Source organism: Prionailurus bengalensis, chromosome B1, assembly GCF_016509475.1.
Source record: "Prionailurus bengalensis isolate Pbe53 chromosome B1, Fcat_Pben_1.1_paternal_pri, whole genome shotgun sequence".
NCBI lineage: Eukaryota > Metazoa > Chordata > Mammalia > Carnivora > Felidae > Prionailurus > Prionailurus bengalensis.
The window spans coordinates 38,578,179-38,604,819 of record NC_057344.1 but is presented as its reverse complement, the minus strand read 5'-3'; the positions used below and the strand labels follow the sequence as shown (position 1 = coordinate 38,604,819).

The window sequence follows — 26,641 nt, the reverse complement described above, 5'->3', positions numbered from 1 at the left end:
ACAGAATCCAAAGCAGGCTCCAGGCTCTGAGCTGTTCAGCACAGAGCCCGAGGCAGGGCTTGAACTCACAGACTGCGAGATCATGACCTGAGCTGAAGTCAGACACTCAACCGACTGAGCCACCCAGGTGCCCCCATAAGAGACTCTTAAATACTGAGAACAAACTGAGGGTTGATGGGGGGTGGGGGAGAGGGGAAAGTGGGTGATGGGCATTGAGGAGGGCACCTGTTGGGATGAGCACTGGATGTTGTATGGAAACCAACTTGACAATAAATTATATTTAATGTATATTTTAAAAAAACTACAGGTGTGGAAAAAAATTACACCAAATTTCAGAAAATCAAAGCTAAAGAAAAAATCTCATGGGGCACCTGGGTGGCTCGGTCAGTTATGCCTCCAACTTCAATTCAGGTCATGATCTCATGGTTCCTGAGTTCGAGCCCTGCGTTGGGCTCTGTGCTGACAGCTCAGAGCCTGGAACCTGCTTCTGATTCTGTGTCTCCCTCTGTCTCTGACTACCCCCCCCACCCCCGCTCACACTCTGTCTCTCTCAAAAATAAATAAACATTAAAAAAAATTTTTTAATCTTGAAAGAATACATAGGGGTAAAAAACACCTTATCTATAGAGGAACAAAGATGAGAATTATACCTGACTTCTCAGAAACAATAAAACAAGAAAAGTGTGTGGTGAAATATTTAAAGTTTTGAGAGGAAAAACTCACTAACCTAAAATTCTGTAGCCTACAAACTTATCCTTCAGAAGTGAAGGGGAAACATCATCAAGGTAGCAACATAGGTTATTCCTGACTTCCATTCCCTGTCACAAGAATAATTACCAGTATTTCATGGACAAGAGATTTCTGAGAGAATTCTAAACTTGAGAGTGAGGCTGAAGCATCCCCCCTGAACCACAAAGACCAAGACAGACTGCATTAGAAGGGTAAGAGGAACAGCTATACGCTAAACACATTACCTTTCCCCAGGCAGGTGTAGCACCGCACTGAGAGGTCTCTCCTTAGGCTATATTCCCTACAGTGGGATGAAAGAGCTCAGATGTAACATCTAGCAACCCCCAGCATTGTGGATCACTTTGTGGGAACCCCTACTCTGGTTTTTCACCATGGGGATAACAGGGGAATTTACAGGGCTTAACTACTGGGAATCTGATTGAGACAGAAAAAGGAGTCCGATTTCTAAGAACCAACACTTTGGGCTTAGCAGACTGAGTTCCTAACTGCAGAGCCCAAGCATTAGCCTCTACCATTGACTTTGCTCATGTACAGAACCAAGTGAGTGCGGTGTGACTAGGGAATTTGGCAGGGTGCAAGTCAGCCTGATTTGTGACCTCAAGCAAAGAGTTCTGCCAGGCCTGGAGCCTGGTCTCCCCACACCCAGGCAAAAGAACTGAGTCACAGCCCCGCCTGCTGCAGACCATGGACCCCAGGCCCATTTGACAGGAAGGGCTGGCAAGAACACCTGGAAGCTGCATACTCCAACATTTCTTCAGCTAAGAGGCAAGTAGGCAGTGGTGATGGCGCTCAGAGCAAAGCCAATACTAGCTGTGAGGGACTTCCCTGCTACACCAGGCAGGAGAGCTAATTCATGGCCTCACCAGTGAAGATTGTGACTTTCTGGTTGGACTTTCCTAGCCAGAAAGTCTGTTCAGATAATTTGGGAGAGTTTCCTGAAGTGGAACTTCCCAGTTATGCCCAGGCAGGAGCCAGTCATAGCCCTACATACTATGGATCATGGCCTCCAGCCACATCTAGCAATAAGTGCTTGTGAGAATACCTGGAAGCTGCATAACCCAGAAATTCTGGAACTGATCACCTATAGAACAAAGCCAGTGGTCCTGTTAGTTAGTGAAATTGGAACGCAGGTTGGCCTGAGTCAAGACCACAAACAAAGAATGTTAGTGGCCTTGGAACTATTTTTCCTGCTATGCCCAGGCAGGGAAATTATTTCATGGCCCAATTTATACATCCTTCAGCCTTCCTGACAGGGAGAACACAAGTTTTAACAGCCCATCCAAGAGCTCTGCTTAGAGTACCACTTGAACAGAGAATGTAGCCCATGACTTTATGTGTCTACACAGCAAAACCAGTGTCCTCACCTGCTGAGGGGATTCAGTGTACACTCTTGCCTGATTCAGGGTCCCAGACAATGAACTGTACAGGTCCAATACTGCTGCCCTGCCAGGGCAAGGAAAATAATTTATAACTCCACTTATTGGTGAGAAGAGTATGAGGTCCTGGCTCTATAGTAAGCCTAACCAAAAAACCCAGGCAAATGTGAAGTCCATTTTGATAGCCTTATTTGGTTAGGGACCAAGACAGCAGCCCTACGCAATTATTCTCAGCCCATGGCACACTCCCCATCCCTGACTTCAGAGCCCAAATAATTGTCATAGTGAAAAAAAAAAAAAAACCAGTCCTTAATGGTAGGCCTTACCTGCCCAAAATGTTACCATCAAAGGCATCCAGAAAACCAAACTGAGCTGACTATAGTGAATTCTAACAAAGCAAAATGACAAAGTCTGGAAGAGGAGACCTCTTGCTCAAATGTGTGGATACCAACATAAGGAATCAAGAAACATGAAAAGTCAAGTAACTGTGACACCATCAAAGGAAACGATTCTCCAATAACTGATACTAAAGAAATGGAGATCTGTGGTTTATCAGACAAAGAATTCAGAATAATACTCTTAAAGAAATTTAGTGAACAAAAACACAGACAACAGTGAAGTGAAATTTGAAAAACAGCATGAACAAAAGCAAGTTCAAGAAAGAAATAGAAACCAAAACTAAAAATTCTGGAGCTGAAATATACACTGGAATTGAAGAACTCAATAAAGCGCTTCAAAAACAGACTTGATCATGCAAAAGAAAGAATCAGTGATGTGGAAGATAGGACAATTAAAATTATCTAGTCAAATAATCAAAAAGAAAAAATGAAACTGAATAAAGAAAGCCTATGGTACTAGAAACAATATTTGCATTATGGGAATTCCATAAGGAGAAGAGAAAAAAAGAGGGACAGAAGTTATATCTAAAGCAATAATGGCTGAAAACTACCAAAGGTGGAGATAGGAATACACACCACATCCAAGAGGCCCAAAGAACCCCAAATAGGGCTACACGTTATTGTTATGGAATTGTCAAAAGTAAAGACAGAGTTTTAAAAGCAACAAGAGAAAACTGAGAAGCCACATAAAAAGGAACCCTTATAAGACTATAGGCAACTTTCTGAACAGAAAAATTTCAGGCCAGAAGAGAGTGGTATGACACATTTGAAATACTGAAAGAAAAAACTGCCAACTGCCAGCCAAGAGTACTATATCTGAAGAAGCTGACCTTCAGAGATGGAGGAGGAATAAAAACACTCTGGAACAACCAAAAGCTGAGGGAATTTATTACAACTAGACCTTCCTTAAATGCTAAAGGGATTTATTTAAGTGGAAATAAAATGACAGTAATGAACACCATAAAAACATATAAGAAGGCAGTGTAAAACTGGAATAGTAGATTTATAGTCAGAATTTGATTCTTAATAGTGTAATGGTGATAGTTAATTCACTTACAACTCTAGTTTAAAACTTAAAAGAGAAAGAAGTATAGTAAAATAGCATGACTTCAATAATCTGTGATTAGTTACAAAATGTAAGAAATATATAAATTGTAGCATCAGTAACTTAAAATATGTGAGGGAGGAGAAGGAAAACTAAAACTTACGAATTTTGTTGAAGTTACTAGTTTAAATTATGGTGTTATAATTTTAAGATATATTATGTAGACCTCATGATAACCACAAAGGAAATACCCATAGTAAGTACTTAAAAGAGCATAATAAAGAAGTCAAAGCATGCTGATACCACAAGTCAAGACATACAAAAAAAGATCTCAAGATAAGAAGGAACAGTGTATCTATAGAACAATCAGAAGACATTTTGTTAAATCTTTTAATTATAAGTTATCAATAACTGCTCTAAAAATAAATGGATTAAATTTGTCCTTAAAAAGACAGGGAATAGCTGAATGGATTGAAAGAAAAACAAGATCCAACCACATGCTGCTTATAGGAGACTCACTTTAGCTGTTAAGACATACATAGACTGAGAATGAAAAAATGGGAAAAGATATTTTAAAGTAATGGTAACCAAAAACAAACAAAACAGCATAAAATAGCTATACTTATTTCCGACAAAATAGACTTTAAAAATGGTAAAAAGACACAAGACTATTATGTAATGATAAAGGGGTCAAGACATCAAAAAGGTCTAACTTGTAAATATTTATGCAACCAACTTTGGATCATCTAAATATATAAAGCAAAAATTAACAGAGCTAAAAGGAGAAATAAACACTGATACAATAAAATTGGTCTTTAATACCCTGTTCTCAGTAATGGATAGGTCACTCAGAGAATCAATAAGGAAAATAGTAGACTTAAGCAACACTGTAGACTTAAATGGGCATATACAGTAAACAGGCATATACAGAATATTGTATCCTATAATACCAGAATACATTCTTCTCAAGTGCATATGTAACATTTTCTAGGATAGATCATATGTTAGGTCACAAAACAAGTCTTAGCAAAGTCAAGATTGAAGTCAAACCAAGTATCTTCTCTGAGCACAATGATATGAAACTAGAAGTCAATAATGAGGAGAATTCACAAATATGTGGAAATTAAACAGCAATCTTTTGAATAACCAATGAGTCAAAAATTAAAGGAGAAATTAAAAAGTATCATGAGACAAATGGAAATACACAACGTACCAAAACATAGGGAATGCAGCAAAAGAATTTCTAGGAGAAGAATTCATAACAATAAACCCCTGTTTTAAGAAGCAAGAAATAAACCCCAGAGTTACTCAAGCTAATATTAGACAAGGGAGCCAGGAATACTCAATGCATAGAAGACAGTTTCTTAAATAAATGGTGCTGGGAGAATTGAATATTCACATGTAAAAGAAGGAATTTTTACACTAATTTATACCACTCACAAAAACTAAATTGAAATGGATTAAAAATTTTAATGTCAGACCTGAAACCATGAAACTCCTAGAAGAAACATAAGACTAAAGCTCCTTGACATGGGTCTTGCCAGTGATTTTTCTATTTGACACCTAAAGCAGAAGCAACAAAATAAAAAAATAAACACGTGGAACTACATCAAACTGGAAAGCTTCTGCACAGCAAAAGAAACAACAAAGTGAAAAGATAACCCACAGAATGGGAAAAATATTTGAAACAATTTTTATGATTAGAGATTAATAGCCAAAATATTAAGGACTCCTAAAAACTCAGTAGCCAAAGGAATAAAAAATCAAACAAGCCTAATTAAAAAATGGGCAAAAGACCTATATAGGCAAAAGAAGATATATGAAAGCCAACAGGTACATGAAAAGATGTTCAACCTCACTAGTCATCTGGGAAATGCACATCAAACCACTGTGATATAACTTCATTCCTGCCAGAGTGGCCATCATAAAAAAGACAAGAAATAAAAATGCTGGCAGGAATGAATCCACACTGTTGATGGGATTGTAAACTGATAAAGCTATTGTGGAAAACAGCGTGGAATATCCTCAAAAATTTGAAATTAGAACTATCATATAATCCAGCAACTTCACTGCTGGGAATATATCCAAAGGAAATGAAAACACTAACTTGAAAAGATATCTCCATCCGCTATGTTCACTGCAGCAGTGTTTACAATAGCCAAGATATGGAAATAACCTGTGTCCATCAGTAAGTGAATGGATAAAGAAGCTCTGGTATGTGTGGTATACACACACATTTTATATACACACACATTATATATATACACACATTATAAACACACACACACACACACAATGACGTATTCCACCATAAAAAAATGAGGAAATCATGCCATTTGTGACAACATGGATGGATCTTGAAAGCCTTTATACCAAATGAAAAAAGAGAAAAACAAACACTATGTGATATCATTTATATGTTGACTCTCAAGGAAAAAAAAATTTCAAATTCATAGAAAAAGACATCCAGTTTGTGGTTACCACAAGTGGTGGTTGGTGGGGGACAGGAGGTGGAAGGGAATTAGTGATCGTTGGTCAACGATAAAAACTTCCAGTTATAAGTAAATACTAGGGATACAATGTATTGCATGAGTATGGTTAATACTGCTGTGTGATCTGCTTTTGTTAAAAGAGTAAATCCTGAGAGTTCTCATAAGAAAATTTTTTTCTTTCTTTTTTTTTTTTTTTTGCTACTTATATCTGTATGAGATGATAGATGCTACCTAAACTTGTTATGGTAATCATCTCAGAATATATGTAAATCAAGACATTATGCTGTATTTCTTAAACTTATGCAGTGATGTATGTCAGTTATATCTCAGTAAAACATGGGGAAAACAGTAAAGGAGAAATGCATTCTCACACAAGTATTGAGCAAATCTGCCAGTAGACCTGCTCTATAAGCATGGTTGAAAGACGTTCTTAATAGGGAAAATAATATAGATCAGAATGTCAGATCTACATAAAGAAAGGAAGTACATCATAGAAAAAGTGAACATAAAATAAACATTTTTATTAACATATCTAATTAATAAGTTTGTTCAAAATAATAGGAACAGTTACTTGATTATACATTCATGCATATATGTATATATATTTTATATTTACACATATGCTTATAGATAAGTCATGTGAATGATGATGCAAGAAACAGGAGGCTGAAATTTGGTGGTTTTGTTATTATAAAGTACTTGTACTACCTGTGAAGTGTTATTTGAATGTGGATTTGGATTAGTTGTATGTATATTGCAAACGTTAGGGCAGCTACTAGAAAACATTAACAAAATATAGCAGACATATTAAGAAATTGGAATCATATAAACTGCTCAGTTACAACCACCAAAAGGCAGGAAAAAGAGGGGGAGACAAAAATAGGAATGAATAACAAGGTCAATGAATAGAAAACAGTAACAAGTATGTTAGCTATTAATCTATGTCATTAAATATTAGTGGCCTAAATACACAAAAGACAAATTGTCAGAGTGGATCAGAAAAAGAAATTTATACCATAAGCACTGATATTAAAAAAGAAGAAAAATTCTCAACTCAAAACCTAATTTTACACCTTAAATAACTAGTAAAAGGAAACTAGCAGAAAGAGTTAATGTTCTTTTCCACAGAGATATAAAATAGAGAATGGCAAACTAATAGAGAAAATCAATGAAACTAGGAGTACTTTGAAAAGTTCACTAGGGGCACCTGGGTGGCTAAGTTGGTTGAGCGTCTGACTTTGGCTCAGGTCATGATCTCACAGTCGTGAGTTTGAGCCTCAAGTCAGGCTCACTGCTGTCAACACAGAGCCTGCTTTGGATCCTCTGTCCTCGTGTCTCTCTGTTCTCTCCCCGTCTCATGCTCTCTCTCTCAAAAATAAATAACCATTAAAAATAATAATAAAAAGTTCAATAAATTGATAAATCCTTAGCTAGATTGAGGGAAAAGACTCAAATAATTAAAATCAGAAATGAAAGAGGGGATGTAATCACTAATTTTACTGAGATAAAAGTTTATAAAAGTACTATGAACAATTGTACACCAACAATTGAATAACCTGTATGACAAATGAACAATTTCTAGAAACCTACAATCTACCAAGACTGAATCATTAAGAAATACAAAGCCTGACAGATCGATGGGAGATTGAATCAGTAATAATAAACCTCCCAACAAAGGAAAGCCTAGGACCATATAGCTTTACTGAAGAATTCTACTAAAACTGTAAGAAGAATTTAGGCCAATCATCCTAAGACTCTTCCAGAAAACTGAAGTAGAGGAAACACTTCCAAGCTAATTCTGAGGCCAATATTACACTGATACCAAAGCCAAACAAAGATACTCAAAAAATTACAGAACAATATCCCTGCAAAAAATCCTCCACAAAATGCTAGCAAAGCAAATTTGTTATACCATATTAACAGAATGAAGAATGTAAACCACATGAATATTTCAACTGATGCAGCAAAAACATTTGACAAAATACAAACTATTTGAGGATACAAGCACTCAACAAACCAGGGATAGAAGGAAACTACCTCGGCATTTATACATGAAAACCTTAGAGCTAACATCATACTCAATGCGGAAAGACTGAAAACTTTTCCTCCAATATCAGAAGAAAAAAGGATACTTTTCACCACTTCTTTTCAACATAATACTAGAAGTCATTGTAAGAGTGTTATGGACTGAATTGTGTCTCCTTTACATGTTGAAGCCCTAATCCTTAATGTGACTTTATTTGGAAATAGGGCCTTTAAAGAGGTTACTCAGGTTAAATGGAATAGTAAGTGTGGGTTCTAATCCAATATGACTGGTATCATTATAAGAGACAGCAGAATTGCCACACACAGAGAAAAGGCCTTGTGAGGACACTAATAAAGCCACCTTCCGCAAATCACGGAGAGAGGCCTGCCAGCACTTCGACCTTGCATTTTAAGCCTCCATAACTGTGAGAAAATAATTTTTTATTGATTAAGCCACCTTGTTTGTGACATTTTGATATGACCGCTATGGCTGACTAACACACTGAACAATTAGGCAAGAAAAATAAAAGGCATCCTCTCTAGAAAGGAAGAGGTAAAATGATCTCTGTTCACTGATGACATGATCTTGTATGTAAAAATTTCTGAAGATTACACACAAACACACAAAAACTATAAGAACTAATACATTCACTAAAGCTGCAAAATACATAATCAACACACAAATAATCAGTTGGATTTGTATCCTAACAATGAACGCTAACAACAAACAATATAAAAAGGAGAAAATACCTCCATTTACAATAGCATCAAAAAAGAATAAAATACTTAGGATTGAATTTTAACCAAGAAGATGAAAGACTTGTACAATGAACACCTCCACCCTTGAGGCACACAAAAAATTGTTTAATTTTTGAGGAACTACCTGCTATATAGTTTTCTAAAGCAGCTTGAATGTGAAAATGTTTCAGGACTAAAAATGAATTGAAATTAACAAAAACACAAATAGGTGGAAGAATATCTTGTGTTCATGGGTTGGAAGACAAACTTATTGTTAAGGGATCAGTTCTGCGTATAGCAACCTACACATTCAATGCAGTTCGAGCACATACCTAAGTGACATATTTTTGTTTTTGTTTTTGCAAAATTCTAAAATTCATAGGGAATCTGAAGGAACCCCAGATAGCCAAAACTATCTTGAAAAAAAACAAAGTTGGAGCCCTTACATTTCGTGATTTCAAAACTTAACTACAAAGCCATGGTAATCAGAACAGTGCAGTACTGACATAAAGACAAATGTATAGATTAATGGAATAGAATAGAGAGCCAGAAATCAACACTCCCATATGTGGTCAAATGATTTTCCACAAGTTGCTATGGCCATTCAGTGAAGACAGGACATTCTCTTCAACAATTGACATTTGGAAAACTGGACTTACACATGAGAAAAAAATGAAGTTGAACCTTATACACCATATATATCATAAATAGAAATTGTCTTAAAATGATTAAAAAATTAATGATTCAATTATCTTAAAATGATTTAAAAGCTCTAAATGTTAGAGCTAAAATAGAAAACTCTTAGAAGAAACATAAAGGGAACAACTTGATCACATTGGATTTGGCAGTGATTTTTTGATATAACAGCTAAAATACAGGCAACAAAAGAAATGTTAGTGGGGTTCCATTAAAATTAAAAAATTTTGTGTACCAATGGTCATTATCAACAGAGTGAAAAGGTAACCCATGGAATGGGACAAAATACCTGCAAGTCACATATTTGATAAAGGATTAGCATCCATAATATGTAAAGGTCGACGCTTAAACAATTAACAAACAAATAAAAAACATATAACAACAACAACAAATACCCTGGTTAAATAATGTACAAAAGACTTCAATGGATAATTCTCCAAAGATGTACAAACGGTCCATAAGCACATGAAAAGATGCTCAAACATCACTGATCATTAAGGAAATGTAAATCAAAATCTCAATGAGATACCACCTTGTACCCATTAGGATGCCTGCTATCAAATCAACAAAAATTAAGTGTTGGCAACATGTGGAGTAAAGGAACTCTGTACCATCTAAAAGAATGTAAAATGGCATGGCCACTGTGGCAAGCAATTCCTCAAAAAATTTAAAGAATTACCAGATGTTCCAGCACTTGTACTTCTGAGTATATTTCCAAAGTAATTTGAAAACAAGGATTCAAGATATTTTTACACCCATGTTCATAGCAACATTATACACAAAGTGTGGAAGCAGCCTAAGTGTTCCTTGTTGGATGAATACTTAAACAAAATGGGTGAACACACACATCTACATAAATACATACACAATGGAATGTTACCTTATAAAGGAAGAAAATTCTGAAACGTGTTAAAACATGGATGAACCTTTAGGACACTATGCTAAGTGAAATAAGACAGTCACAAAAAGACAAATACTATATGATTTCACTTACATGAGGTATACCTAGAATAGTGAAGTTCATACAGACAGAAAATGGAATGGTGGTTGCTAGTGGCTGGGGAAGGAGTAAATGAGAAGTTGTTATTTAATGGGTGTAGAGCTTCAGTTTGAGATGATGAAAATTCTGGAGATGTGTTGGCTTCACAACAATGTGAATGTACTTAATGCCACTGAACTGTACCATTTTAAAATGGTAAATTTTTTTTAAAAAGGAAATGCACATATAAATGTAAATTCTGAAAGTACCCTCTTCAATTTTTCTGCCTGGTGAACTAATCTTTATTGTCTAACTCCAATATCACATTTTTAGTGATGATTTCACATTGAGTGCAATTGAATAATATTTCAATTTTGCTGTGGAAAATGTTTTTGTTTTCTATTCTTCTGTTACTTCTCACCCCCTACTGACACACACACACACACACACACACACACACACACACAAGCACCACCAATTTATATTTGACTTCAGTATTTGAATTCCACATAGCTGAGGCCCTTTGAGATCATTTAATTTTTGAGTTTGTTCTAGCATAATTACTTTGTTAAAACTGAAACTCCACTATGATGAGACTTATCAGAATAGATATTTTAAAATATGCTCAGTGTCTGGATCAATGCAATGTTAGTCAGCTTTTGTAAATTTTAGGAAACACTTGTTTTCCATTCTTTGTGGAATTCCTTTGAAATACAGGACTCTAGTGGATTTGTATGATTTCTTGGCTGATTTTTTTGTTTCACAGTAAATTACCTGTTTTGAGTAAGGTGAAATGTAGGAAATTAATGATTTATAGTTGCCTTTTAGAAAGAACATAGAAGTAGAAAGGTTATCTGCTCAGCAGTACAGTTTTTGTCATTCTTGAACTGCACCACCTAGTAGTGGACTTAGACATGCTGTGAGTTATACACTTGATTACTGAGAGAATAGATTAGTGTGAAGATTGTTTGGGAGAGTTGTAGGTTGTAAGGTTTTGAGATGTCTGGAAGCTCAGTAGAAATACTCCACTATGATTCTTTTTTTAATGTACAAAATATCCAGGTATGAATCATTGTTTTTACAATCAGGACAGCCCTGTTGTGTCTCCTCCATTTTACTATAACAAAGTACCATAATCTTGAAAATTCTTTAGCCATTCAGTTACACAGAAAAGTCCTAGTTAGGTGAGCTCTTTTATGAAATGAGCTAACTTTATTTATAGAATTATTTTTTTCAAAATACTAATTTATATCTTCATGTGTATATGGTGGAAACAATCTCCCTTATGGGGAAGCACTGGCACTTAGGGTATCTACAAAAACAGTAAAATCCCACAATGATGCAGTCAGGGATCCAGATATAAAGTAATTGGTTCCTATTCTGTGCCAATCCCATATCTCAAATGGAGCTCTGGCATAGATTCTGGGGACTAGGTAGATATGGGAAGATGGGCAGGAAAAATAGAGAAGGAGGGCATACTGCAGGGGTGGAGGTGTGGCTGTCAACGTAGAAGATCTTCACTTTATCTGTTGTCATTTGCATCCTGTAAGTCCCAGCCAACAGAGAGCCATGCATATTTAAGCATCCCCCCCACCACCAAAAAAAAAAAAAAAAAAAAACAACAACAAAAACAAAAAAACAGCCACCACCAGATGGAGCCAGTCTGCATCTCAGACTAGAGTAGATTTTTACTCTCAGAGCTTGACAAGGTCATTTCATTAATTTTCAAAATGTCAAAAACTACATGCTTTGCAGGATTGAATATTTTCAACCCTCACTTATTTTCAGAGTTTTACTGAGCTGTACTCTTTGAACATTTCTTTTATTGTTGTCCTATTTTTTTTTAATACTCAGATATCATAGAATATACAAGCTGCTCCAACAACAGCCCTGTCTAAAAGAAATGTAGTGCATACCACATAATATAATTAAAAAAATTTTAGTGCCATATTATAAAAGAAAAAAGAAATCAATGAAATTAATTTTATAATGTATTTTTAAATTTAATCCAGTATATCCAGAATATTATCATTTCAGTATGTAATCAGAATAAAAAACTACTGAAACATTTCTTCCCTTTTTCTGTACTAAATCTTTTGAAATCTGGTGTATATTTTTTCACTTACTAGACATCTCAATTTGGATTATCCACTTTCAAGTTCTCAATAGCTGTAATTGGCCAGTGGCTACCATGTTAAACATTGTAACTCTACAAGCTTCTTTTGGTTGATGTTTATATAAAGAAAAATTATAATTGTATCCCCAAAACTCAGTACAACATATTAACACAATACGTGTGGTTAAGTCTCAAATGACATTACAATTGAAGGACAGTCATGTAGTCATTTTGAAAAGTATGCCCAGTTGTTGTTAAATAATTTTCTTAAACTAGGATGTTACTTATGCAAAAAGAGGTAGGAAGCATAAAAAGTATTTATTTGTTTAAAAACACAATTATTTGGGGGTATGGAAGCAATATTTTAAGCACCTTATATCCTGTATGAATGATTGTTGTTTGTATATAGGCATTTTTACTGTGCTTTAGCCACTTCTTAAGAAACTGAGATTGACATGTAATACACTATATTACTTTTTTCCCTTTTTTTTTTTTTAATTTTTTTTTCAACGTTTATTTATTTTTGCGACAGAGAGAGACAGAGCATGAACGGGGGAGGGGCAGAGAGAGGGAGACACAGAATCGGAAACAGGCTCCAGGCTCTGAGACATCAGCCCAGAGCCTGACGCGGGGCTCGAACTCTCGGACCGCGAGATCGTGAGATCGTGAGATCGTTACCTGGCTGAAGTCGGACGCTTAACCGACTGCGCCACCCAGGCGCCCCACTTTTTTCCCTTTCAAGTACCAGGGACTAGGCCCCCATTTGCCATTTTTTGACCTAACAGTGATTTCCAGAAATGAATTACTTGCATTAAGTGGGACATGCCTTTGATGCTAACTCTAAGCACAGTGCTTTTGAAATTGTGTTTGTGTTGACTGAAATTAAAGGGTTTTCCATAGTGCTTCAGGATTTTAAAACAATCTGATTCCACATTCATTTTAAAAAGTGTTTTAAACTTTCAGCTTAAACTACAAAAGGCATTACATGTTAGGAAATTTTTGTACATTTATATTTTGTACAGCATATTATTGCTTTTATAGATCTCAGAATAGTGTTTGTTTATTTCTCTCTCACTTTGCTATTTAGAGTACTCTGTTTAAGAAGTAGGCAACTTAAAAACTTTTATTATCTATAGCCACTTTTTTTTATGAATGAGAATTTTTACAAAACTGTGTAGCCATCCAAAGTATAAAATTAAATAGAATGCCTAGGCTGACTACATTGTGATACACAGTCTAAGTTTTACATACTATGTGTTTATTAAAAAACATTCCACCATTCCAGTGGATATACTTTATAATAACTATTATACATTAAAATTTATAAAGCAGAATTATGCTTCATCAACTTCATACTCAGATTTTGTTTACTCCCTGCAAAATATTAAACAGTTTAAAAGAACAAGCTTGGAAACAATGTATATAGTAGTAATTTCTTATAGCTCTTCATTTTTAAAATACTTAACATAATTCCCAGGGTAATGGTTGTTTTTTCTACCCACAGCTCAAAACCCTGCAAAATTAGTAATCACCAAATATTGAGGGTAACTTTATAAATAAATTTTGAGCTCAAGCAGTTAATAACTTCGTAACTCTTAAACTGTATCCTATTTTTCTCCTTCAGAATGAGAAAATAGTACTTTGAATGTGATCATCTTAAAATACCACTGCATGGAAAAAGAAAACTGAAAAATTTACTGTGATTTTTGTCTTGGACTTACTAATTTTAAATCAGTCACAATTGCTTTAGAAATAGCCATGTGTGGAGTGCCTGGGTGGCTCAGTTGGTTAAGCCTCCAACTTCAGCTCAGGTGATGATCTATCTCATGGTTGGTGAGTTCGAGCCCCACGTCAGGCTCTGTGCTGATAGCTCAGAGCCTGCTTCAGATTCTGTGTCTCTGCCCCTCTCCTACTCATGTTCTGCCTCTCTTTATCTCTCAAAAATGAATAAATGTTAAAAAAAAATAAAGAAATAGCCATGTGTATCATGTAGTCTCTTTTAGGCATGTGGCTGATACACATTAAAAATAAATTTAATATAATCAAACATCAAAATTTATATTTCTGATGACAATATAATAATATAGAATGGTATAGTGAAAAAATAAGTCTAATATTTGTATGCGCTTTGTATACAGGTGAAATTAGAAAGGAGATATAATTTTTTCAGGTAAATGGATTTTGGCTTGCTCATATTGAAATTTGCTTTGTATCGTCAGTTGCACAAACAAAAACTTATGTAAGACACTACACAGAATGGAATGATTTTAAACATGCAATATTTGAATGTGAAACTGCAATTCTTTTTTTTTTAATGCAAGGGATTTTTTTTTTGTTTTTCAAATGAATACAAATGTATATCTTAACAGTATTAAATCTTTATGGTGACAGTAGAATAATCTATTTGAATACTAGGAATCTTCTTTCTGGATTGATTCCAAACTATGAAATATCTATAACACTGTATTTTCATATTATAATCATGATGCTATTTACAAACACAAATAATTTTTCATTATAAAAATAAAACATAGGAAGTAGAAATAACCCAGATAACTTTTAGAAGAGAGATAAAAAATACATTAAAAAAATTTTTTTAGTTTATTTTCTCTGAGTGAGAGAGAGAGTGGGGGATGGGCAGAGAGAGAAGAGAGAGAATCACAAGCAGGCCCCCCACTGTCAGCACAGAGCCCAATGTGTGGCTCAAACTCATGAACCATGAAAACATGACCTGAGCCAAAATAAAGAGTCAGCCACTTAACTGAGTGAGCCACCCAGGTGTCCCCCAAAAATATCTTGAGGCAGATGAAAATGAAAATACAACATACCAAACTTATGGGATATATGAAAAGCAATTCTAAGAGTGTAGTTTATAGTAATTAATGGCTACATTAAGTTAAAGGTAAGATCTCAAATAAACAACCTTATACCTCAAGGTATTAGAAAAAGAACAAACTAAACCCTAAATTAGAAGAAAAAAAATAACTAAAGTCAGAGTAGAAATAGAGTCTAAAAAAGACAATAGAAAAGATCAATGAGACAAAGAGCTCAGTTTTTAAAAAGTTAAGCAAAATAGACTTAAGAGGATTCAAAGAAAATTAGAAATGAAACATATATTATAATTGATATCATAGAAATATAGTCAATCATAAAAGACTATTATATGCCAACAAATAAGAGTAAAAAAGAAAATTAAATCCCTAGAAATAAGCACCCTGCCACGACTAAATCATGAAAAACAAAACAAAACAACAACAAAAAAAAACAAAACAAAACAAAAAAAACAAACAGAAAAACCAACAGACCCATTACTATTAAGGAGATTGAATCAGCAAGCAAATACTTCCCAAAAAATAAAGTCCAAGACCTGATGTTTTCCCTGGTGAATTCTACCAAACATCAATGAATTAATGCCAGTCCTTCTAAAACTATTCCAAAAAACAAAGAGGAGGGAAAAGTTTAAAAATCTTTTACAAAGCCAGCATTGTCCTGATACCAAAGCCAGACAAGGATGGGGGGGGGGGGGGAGTCCATTCCTGATAAACATAGAGACAAATGATCCTCAATAAAATATTAGCAAACTGAATGCAACAGCACATTGAAAAGATCATACTCCATGATAAGATAGGATTTATTCCAGAGATGCACAGATGGTTCAACATTGCAAATCAATAAATGTGATATACTTCATGATCAAAATGAAGTATAAAAACTATATTTTTGTTTCAGTAAACTCAGAAAAAGCATTTGATAATATTTCACATTTTTTTTAAGATACCTCTCAACAAACTAGGTACAGAGGATGTACCTCAACATAGTCAGGGCTAAATGTGACAACTGCATATCTTATATCCTATTCAACAGTGAAATGCTAAAATCATTTCCACTAAGATCAGGAACAATACCCAAGGATTCCCACTCTTGATATTTTATTCAATATAGTACTGGAAGCCTTAGCCAGAGGAGTTAGGAAAAAAAAAAAAGAAAGAAAGAAAGAAAAGGCATACAAATCAAAAAGGAAAAATGGGGCGCCTGGGTGGCTCAGTTGGTTAAGCTTCTGACTTCAGCTTAGATAAGGATCTCAAGGTTTGTGAGTTTGAGCCCCACATCAGGCTCTCTGCTCACAGCACAGAGCCTGCTTGGATCCTCTGTCTCCCTGTCTCTCTGCCCCTCCTCTGCTCATTCTGTCTCTCTCAAAAATATATAAATAAACTTTTAAAAAATATTTTAAAAAGTTTAAAAAGAAGTAAAATTATCTCTGTTTGCAAATGACATTAAGACTAGAAAACCCTATAGATTTCAACAGAATCACTAGTAGATTTAATAAATGAACTCAGTAAAGTTGCACAATATATATAAAATCAATATACAAAAATCATTTGTGTTTCTGTGTTATTCTGATTTATTCATTTTTTTGAGAGAGAGAGAGAGACAGAGTGCAAGTAGGGGAGAGGCAGGGAAAGACAGAGACAGAATATGAAGCAGACTCCAGGCTCTGAGCTGTCAGCACAGAGCCCAACACAGGATTTGAACTCATGGACTGTGAGATCATGACCTGAGCCGAAGTCAGACGCTTAACTGACTCAGCCACCCAGGTGCCCCAGGAATAAATTTAATGAAGGAAGTGAAAGACTGTACACTGAAAACTATAAGGCACTGATAAAAGAAAGTGAAGAGGGCACAAATAAATGGGAAAAGTATTTTGTGTCTACTGCTTGGCATAATTATATTGCTAACATCTCTGTACCACACAAAGCAATCTATGGATTCAGTTCAATCCCTATCAAAATTCCAATACCACTTTTTCACAAAAATAGAACACTCCTAAAATTTGTCTGGAACCACAAAAGATGTCAAATAGCCAAACCTATTTAAATCTTTATTTAAATTTTATTTTATTTATTATATATTCTTTATTGTATACTCTTTAATCCCCTTCCCCTATTTCACCTATAAACCTACCCACCTCCCCTCTGGTAACCATCAGTTTGTTTGCTATTGTTAAGAATCTGTTCTTCGGTTTTCTCTTTTTATTTTTCCTGTAATCATTTGTTTTGTGTCTTAAATTCCACACATGAGTAAGATCATTTGTCTTTCTCTGACTGACTTACTTGGCTTAGCATTATACTCTCTACCTCCAACCATGTTGTTGCAAATAGCAAGATTTCATTCTTTCTTATGGCTGAGTAATATTCCAGGGTGAGCATGAGTGCATCTGTGTATGTGCGTGTATTATATGCCTTTCATATATAGGCATTATTATGATTATAATGTTTTTCATTCTGATGTATTTCCAATAGCTTATTTTTGTTTTTGTTTCCCTTGCCTTAGGAGACATACTAGAAAAATGTTGTACAGCTGATGTCAGAGAAGTTATTGCCTATGTTCTCTTACAATTTTTATGGTTAGGGCTCACACATTTAGGCCTTTAATCCATTTTAGGTTTATTTTTGTGTATGGTGAAAAAAATGGTCCAGTTTCATTCTTTTGCATGTATCTATCCAGTTTTCCTAGCACCATTTGTTGAAGAGACTATCTTCAGTCCACAAAACTGAAAGGTAACCTATAGAATAGAAGATACTTGCAAATGACATAACTGATAAAGGATGAGTATCCAAAATATATAAAGAATTTATTAAACTCAAAACCCAAGAAGCAAATAATCCAGTTAAAAAATGGGCAGAAGACATGGACATTTTTACAAAGGAGATATACAGATGGGCAACAGACACATGAAATTATGCTCAGCCTCACTTATCATCAGGGAAATGCAACTCAAAACTACAATAAGATAATAACCTCATACCTCTCAGAATGGCTAAAATTAACAGTACAAGAAACAACAGGTATTGCCAAGGATGCAGAGAAAGGGGAAGCATCTCACACTGTTGGTAGATATGCAAACTGGTGCAGCCACTGTAGAAAACAGCATGCAGGTTCTTCAAAAAGTTAAAATATAACTACCCTGGGGTACCTGGGTGGCTCAGTTGGTTGAGCACCAACTTCAGCTCAGGTAATGATCTCACAGTCTATGAGCTCAAACCCCACATCGGGCTTTGGGCTGACAGCTCAGAGCCTGGAGCCTGCTTCAGATTCTGTGTCTCCATCTCTCTCTCTGCCCCTCCCTGACTCACTCTCTGTCTCTCTTTCTCTCTCAAAAATAAAATAAACCTTAAAAAAATAGAACCAGATGCCTAAGATTCAGGAATTGCACTCCTAGGTATTTACCCAAAGGATACAAAAACACTAATTGGAAGAGATACATGCACGTTGATGTTTACAGCAGCATTATCTATAATAGCCACATTTTAAAGCAGCCCAAGTGTTCATTGACTAATGAATGAAAAGAAGACGTTGTGTGTGTGTGCGCGTGCACACACACACACACACACACACACACACTATGGAATATTACTCAGCCATCAAAAAGAAAGAAATCTTGCATTTGCAATGACGTGGATAGAGTTAGAAAGTATTATACTAAATCAAATAAGTCAGAGAGTTATACACTGTATGGTTTCACTCATATGCAGAATCTAAGAAACAAACAAACAAAAAATGAACGAAGGGGAAAAAAGAGGAGCAAACCAGGAAACAGACTCTTAACTATAGAGAACAAACTGATGGTTACCAGAATGGGAGGCAGATTGGGGGATGGGTTAAACAAGCGATGAGGATGAAGGAGTGCACTTTGGCATGATGACTACCGAGTCATGTATGGAAGTGTTGAATTACTATTTTGTACACCTGGAACTAATATTACACAGTGTGTTGACTAACTGGAATTTAAATAAAAACTTTTAAAATGACTGTCTTTTTCCCATTGTATATTGATTCCTGCCTTGTTGATTAATTGATCATACGGTTCTAAGTTCATTTCTGAGTTTTCTATTATGTTCCATTGATCCACGTGTCTATATTTATGCCAGTACCATACTATTTTGATTACTACAGCTTTGTAATATCACTTGAAGTCTGGAATTGTAATACATCCAGTTTTGTATTTCTTTTTCAAGATTGCTCTGGCTATTTGGAGTAAACTTTTGTGGTTCTATACAAATTTTAGGATTCTTTTTTTTTAAAGTGTGTTTATTTTGAGGGAGACAGCAGGGGAGGGAGAGAGAGAAACCCAAGTAGGCTCTATGCTGCCAGCACAGAGCCCAATGTGGGGCTCAATCTCACAAACTGAGCCAAAATCAAGAGTTGGATGCTTAACCGACTGAGCCACCCAAGGATTCTTAATTCCAGATTTGTAGAAATTTCTGGTGGTATTTTAATAGGCATTGCATTGAATCTGTAGATTGCTTTAAGTTGTTTAAACATTTAAAAAAATGTGTTCTTCCAATCCATGAGCATGGATTGTCTTTCCACTTCTTCACATTGTCTTGAATTTCTTTTATCAGTGTTTTTTTTTTTAATTTTTATTTGTTTAGTTTGAGATAGAGTGTGTGCGGAGAACAAAGAGAGAGAGAGAGAGAGAGAGAGAGAGAGAGAGAGAATCCCAAGCAGGGTCTGCACTGTCAGTGCAAAACCTGATGCAGGGCTCAAACTCTGTGAACTGTGAGATCATGACCTAAGCCGAAATCAAGAGTCACGTTTAACCAGCTTGGCCACATAACACCCCTTTTTATCAATGTTTTATGGTTTTCAGAGTACAGGTCTTTCACCTTTTTAGTTATGTTTATTGCTAGGTATCTTACTGTTAAATGGAATTATTAATTTCTGTTTCTGCTGTTTCATTATGAGAGTATAGGAATTCAATTGATTTTTGTATCCTGCAAATTTACTGAATTCATTTATCAGTTCTGGTGGTTGTTTGGTGAAGTCTTTAGGGTTTCTATCATGTCATATGCAAATAGTAAATAGTAAAAGTTTGACTTCTTCCTTGCCAATTTGGATGCCTGTTATTTCTTTTGTTTAATTTCTGTGGCTAGGATTTCCAGTACCATGTTGAATAAGAGTGGTGAAAGTGGACATCCTTGTTTTGTTCCTCACCTGACCAGAAAAGCTCTCCAATTTTTTCCCATTGTGTATGATTTTGGCTGTGGGTTTTTCATATGAGGCCTTTATTATATTGAGATATGTTAGCTCTAGACAGACTTTGCAGAGGATTTTAATCATGAATGAAAATTGTACTTTGTAGAAAGCTTTATCTGCATGTATTAAAATGTGTTTTTTTATCCTTTCTCTTATTGCTGTGACATATCTTGTTGAATGTTTTGCAAATATTGAACCACACTTGCATGCACAGAATAAATCCCACTTGACCATGGTGTATAATTTTTTTAAATATATTGTTGGCTTTACTTTTCTAATATTTTGTTGACAAGTTTCTCATATTAATGAGAAATATTGGCCTGTAGTTCTCTTTTTTGTGATATCTTACCACAGCAATCTTCAGAAAGAAGAACAAAGCTGGAGGCATTATAATTCCTGATTTCAAACTATATTACAAATCTATAGTAATCAGCAGTTTGGCACTGATGTAAAAAACAGACACACAGATCAATGGAACAGAATAGAGAGCCTATAAATAAACTCATAGAATTTGTTCAATTAATTTTTAACAGGACAGCCAAGAATATACAGTGGGGAAAAGATTATGTGTCCAAGAAATGGTTTTTAGGAAAATTGGGTATCCACATGGAAGAGAATGAAATTGGACCTCTGTCTTCTACTTTACACAAAAATCAACTCAAAATGGATTAAATCTTTGAACATAAGACCTGAAACCATAAAGCTCATAGAAGAAAATCTAAAGAGTATGCTCTTTGACATTAGTCTTGATAGTGAATTTTTAGATTTAGGAACAAAAGCAAAATTAAGTGAGACCACATCAAACTAAATAGTTCCACACAACAAAGGAAACCGTTAACAAAATAAAAAGGCAACCTACTAAGTGGGAAAGATATTTACACTGTTTGTGGAAATGTTAACCTGTATAGTTGCTATGGCAAACAGCATGGAGGTTCCTCAACAAATTAAAAATAGAACTACCAATAATCCCACTTCTGAATATAAGCCAAAGAACACAAAATAATTATCTGAAAGAATTACCTGTACTCTCATATTTATAGAAGAATTATTTATAATATCCAAAGTATGGGGAAAACCTAACTGTCTATCTACAGATGTATGGATACAACTATATATACACAATGGAATATTACACACCCTTATAAAAGAGTGAAATCTTGTCATAGGTAGTAGACATGAATGAATCTGGAAGCCGTTATGCTAACTGAAGACAGAGAAAGACAAATACTACATGGTATCCCTTGTTGTATTGTAATATGTGGAATTTTAAAAGAAAGTTGAATTTACAACAGTGAAGAATATGTCACTTTCAAGAGTTGAGTTGTGAGGGAAGTAGGGAACAAGTGGTAAAAGAATATAAACTTCTCAGTTATAAGATGGATACAATCTAAGGAAGTAATGTATAACATGCTGAGTACAGTTGATAACAGTGCATTGAATATTTGAAATTTTCTGAGAATAGAATTTATATATCTTCACACACAAAATTTATATATATATACACATATATTTTTATATATGTATATATTTATATATACATATAATTTTACATATTTATATATGTATAAGTGTGTATATATATTTTATATATATGTATATATTTATATATACATATAAATTTATATATATATATGTGTGTATATATATATATATAAGTGTGAGGTGAGGGGTGTGTTAACTCAATGAGGGACCCCTTTCATGATGTATATTAAATCCTCATACTATATACTTTAAATATCTCACATTAAATGGTCAACTACATGCAAAAAATTTTTAATAAAGCAACATAGAAGAGGAAATCTGATCCATACAGTAACTAATTATGATTTTCCAGGGTTTTTGCAACCTTCGGAAGATAGTTTTGTGAAAATCAATAGTGGCCATTAATTTTAAATAAATGAATAAATAATTAAATCTCTTGCATGCATAAATCAGTAATTCCAGAGGGAGAGGAGGATGACAGCAGAGTAGGAGGATCCTAGGCTCATGTTGTCCTATGAACACAACTAGATAACTATCAGATCATCCTAAATAACCCAGAAATTGACATGAAGACTGACAACAAACTCCACAACTTAAGGGAGAGAAGAATCCTCATCAAAGAATGTAGGAAGTATGGAGATATGGTTTAGGGGAGAAACTGATTCCAGGTGCTACAGAGGGGAGAGAGTTGTGGTCACAGAAAAGGATGAGAGAGAGCGCAACACGCAAGGAGAATATTGCCTCAAAGCCATTGCCTTGGAAAACAAGACGGGCTGGATATCATGAGAACTTGCTTAGAACCTGTATTTTTTTTTTAATGTTTGTTTTTAAGAGCAAGAGAGCAAGAGAGGAGGGGCAGAGAGAGAGGGAAACAGAGAACCTGAAGCAGGCTTTGCACTTTCAGCATAGAGCCCAATACCGGTCTCCAACCCATGACCCTTGAGATCATCACCTGAGCCAAAGTCAGATACTTAACTGACTAAGCCTCCCAAGTGACCCAAGAGCCTGGATTTTTAAAGGTCAGGATGCTTGCCTGGGATATAGTCCAGAGGGCACTGTGCTGCTCTTGGAGAGAAGGCAGGCAAACCAACCAAAGGCAACAGCATGGAAGCAGCAATCTGAAAAATGCCTGGGGCACCCAAGAGGGACATTATTCACTCTTGGGGCATGTTCCTGATGGGAAGCATTCACAGAGATATCTCTTCAGGAACAAAGGAGCTGGCTAGTGCCAATTCCATCCCCAACCCCTCAGCAAAAACACAGCCACCTACCAGAAGTAGCATATTGCCAACACTGGCTGCCTAACTTGCATACACCAGGCCCTAACTCCCTACATTATGGTGGGACAGCCCTTATCAGGCAAGCATGCCTCATTCCCAGCATGGTGGGCCCCAACCCCAGATGACCAGCAGAAACCATTGCCCATACCATGTCTACTGACCATAGTGTTCTTGTGGAGGTTGTGTCAGATCTCATTTTACAAGTAGACCAGTAAAAATTTACATAAAACTTGCCACATTCAGACCAGGGAACAAACACTGCTCACAGAAGGCAAGGAGAGCCTCTGCAGATGACCAGCCTGAAGGATACAGCAGCCAAAGCACAATAGCAGAGCAGAGACAGCACACACCAGAGAAAATCCCTGAATCACCAGGTCCAGGACATTACATATTCTCTTCCTTAAGGAACCATTGCTTTCAGGAGCAGGAAAAATAACTAGCTTTTCTAGCACAGAAAAAAAGACAAAGCCTTAGACAAAATGTCAAGATAGAGGAATTTATACCAAATGAAAGAACAAATTACATCCACAGCCAGATATCTAAGAAAAAGATATAAGTAACATTCATGATTGATAATTTAAAGCAACAATTATAAGGATAGTCACTGAGCTTAAAAAAAGTATAGAAAACATCCAGGGGACCCTTGCCACAGAAATAAGAAAGTGAAAACAGAACCATTCAGAAATAAGAGTGCAATAAACAAGATTACAAACATGCTTGATGCAATGAACAGCAGGCTGTAAGTAGTAGAGGAACAATGACCTAGAAGACAAAATAATTGAAAGAAACGAAGCTGAACAAAAGAAGAATTATGCAACATGAGAATGGACTTAGGGAACTCAGTGGTTCAATCAAGCATAATAACATTATAGGAGTGCCAAAAGAAGAAGACAGAAAAGGGGGCAGAAAATTTATTTGAGCGAAGAATAGGTGAAAACATCCCTAATCTGGGAAAGGAAAAAGACATCCAGATCCAGGAGACAGAAAACTCCCATCCAAAGCAAAAAAGCCAGCCAACACCAAGACATATTGCAATTAAATTTACAAAATGTAGTGATAAAAAATTTTTAAAGCAGGAAGACAAAAGATTATCTTCAAATACTCAAATAGCAGTGGAGAAAAAAAACATATTTTTAATTTGATCACCAAATGCACAACTTTGATAATTGTTAATTTTGTGGTTTATTTTAAATATATTTTCGTGGTGGTTATTTTGAAGTTTTAATCAAAAATCTTTAATCATGAGTGTCTAATAAACAGTAAAAACAAAGGTAAGCCAAGAAATTGAAACAGGTGAAATAAGACAAATGTTCTTAATTTGGTGTTGTGTTTTTCAGCAGTTTATCAGTCTATTAGCTTTCATCTTCATTTCACTCCTCTTTATTAATTGAATGTAAGCATCCATTTTCTGCAAACTTCATACTAAGTGTACATTAAAAGATTTGCCCTGATTGAAGGAACAGAGATTCACAAAAGACTGGGCAATTGGTTTTCTCAGTGGTGCCCCACATTTTTATGGCAGTTGAGAAAATTGTAGCTAGAAGATGCCAAAGTACTAAATGACGCCACCATCCTACCACATTGATAGCTTTACTGGGGGTTTCAATATAAGAGATTATTTGGTGGATATAGTTCAGTATTATTCATTGTACTTAATCTAAAATTATTCATTGTATTCTGTGTACTTGGCGATGTGCTAAAACATGTAAAAATCAAAATCAGAATCATGATTTCAGCAAAAGAATCCTCACTCTTTTGAAAGAAGACAGGTATGAAGGTAGTGGGTAGAAAGAGCAAAGGCTTTAGAGATTTTGCAATCATTACCTTACCATCTCTCTTTGATTACTAGATCTGTGGCCTTGGGAATTTATTTAAACTCTCTGAGTTTGCTTCCTTATCTGTAATATAGGATACTAATATCCATCTTACAAGATCTTTATGATCATTAATATTTGACACAGACACACAGTAAGTGATAGCTCTTATTATAGTGTTTTTATCAAGACTGATGGACTATTGGAAAACATGATAGTTTATTACACTAAATAACTTTGTTCATTGAATATTGTGTTAGGTGCTCAAACTGTGTTTTCTCCCTTTAGAGATGATGAGGAGAAAAAAAAATCTCCAACTGAAGGAACTGATGAGAAGGCTAATGGAACACATCCAAAGACCATCAGTCGTATTGGGAGTACTACCAACCCATTCTTAGACATTCCTCATGACCCAAATGCTGCTGTATACAAAAGTGGATTCTTGGCTCGGAAAATCCATGCAGATATGGATGGGAAGAAGAGTAAGCATAATTTGTTATTGTCATTTTCTATTTTAATTATTTCATCTTGAGGCTCAAAATTTAAAGTGAATTTATCTGAAGTAAAGTCAAGGATAAAGAAAAATTATATTAGGTTTGTCTAGAAAAGTATTACTGAAGTTTGATGATGCCTCTAACCCTCAGAAATCCATTGTCACGCTTGATCTTCTCCAAGTAGAATTATAGAACTTCAGAAATGGAAGACCTCTTACAGATTATTCCTTTCTAGCTTTTTATTCATTTATTTACTCTTGCCTTCAACAAATAATTTTGAGTACTTACTATGTGCTAGGCATCAAAAATATAGCAATGAATACGATGGAAAAGGTATCTGTCTTCATGGAGTTTACATCTCTCATGGTTGTGGGGAAGAATTAATTTATAACACATAGAATAATCAATAATGTAAGATCCCAGAAACAAAACAGGAAGGGAAAGAATTGCAGTCTATGCACATTTGAATGATTGGCCTTTGTGGAAGATGGATAGGTGCAACATAGGCATGCATGGTATAATTAGTATTGGGAAATTAGAGTCCCATCTGATAGCTTTGTGAAGTATGAGACGTAGTTACCTATAACAGATAATAGTGTTTGAAATTTGGAAGAAATGAAGTATGTTTCTGTGCTTAGAATAGCCTATGTAGAGTGAAATAGCAATTTGATGTAGTTGGACAGGCTAAGGTAAGCTCGTATGTATGCTCACAATTAGTAGGTTAAACCTTTAGGGTATCCTTACCTACCTACAGATGCAAACATGTAGTGCTTGGATGGACATTACCACTATTTCCATCTGTGACTTTTTCTTACTGTGGTAGTACTTTCTGTTAGGTTACAGTCAAGAGAAAGACTGTAATAGAGTGGCTTTGGAACTGACTTAAGATGCTAAGTTTCTCAGTTTTTCCAAGTTTCTT

The 26,641-nt window shown here is 35.2% G+C and overlaps 1 protein-coding gene across 4 annotated transcripts in view; it reads left to right on the top strand.

Annotated features, from left to right (window-relative positions):
- The window catches only part of PSD3 (pleckstrin and Sec7 domain containing 3), a 674,080-nt gene that overhangs the window by 457,768 nt on the left and 189,671 nt on the right, over positions 1 to 26,641 (top strand). For all 4 annotated transcript variants that reach the window (XM_043562534.1, XM_043562553.1, XM_043562562.1 and 1 more), the window contains one exon: positions 25,517 to 25,710. In XM_043562534.1, coding sequence (XP_043418469.1) covers positions 25,517 to 25,710 — 194 coding nt within the window. The remainder of the gene's footprint in view (positions 1 to 25,516; positions 25,711 to 26,641) is intronic.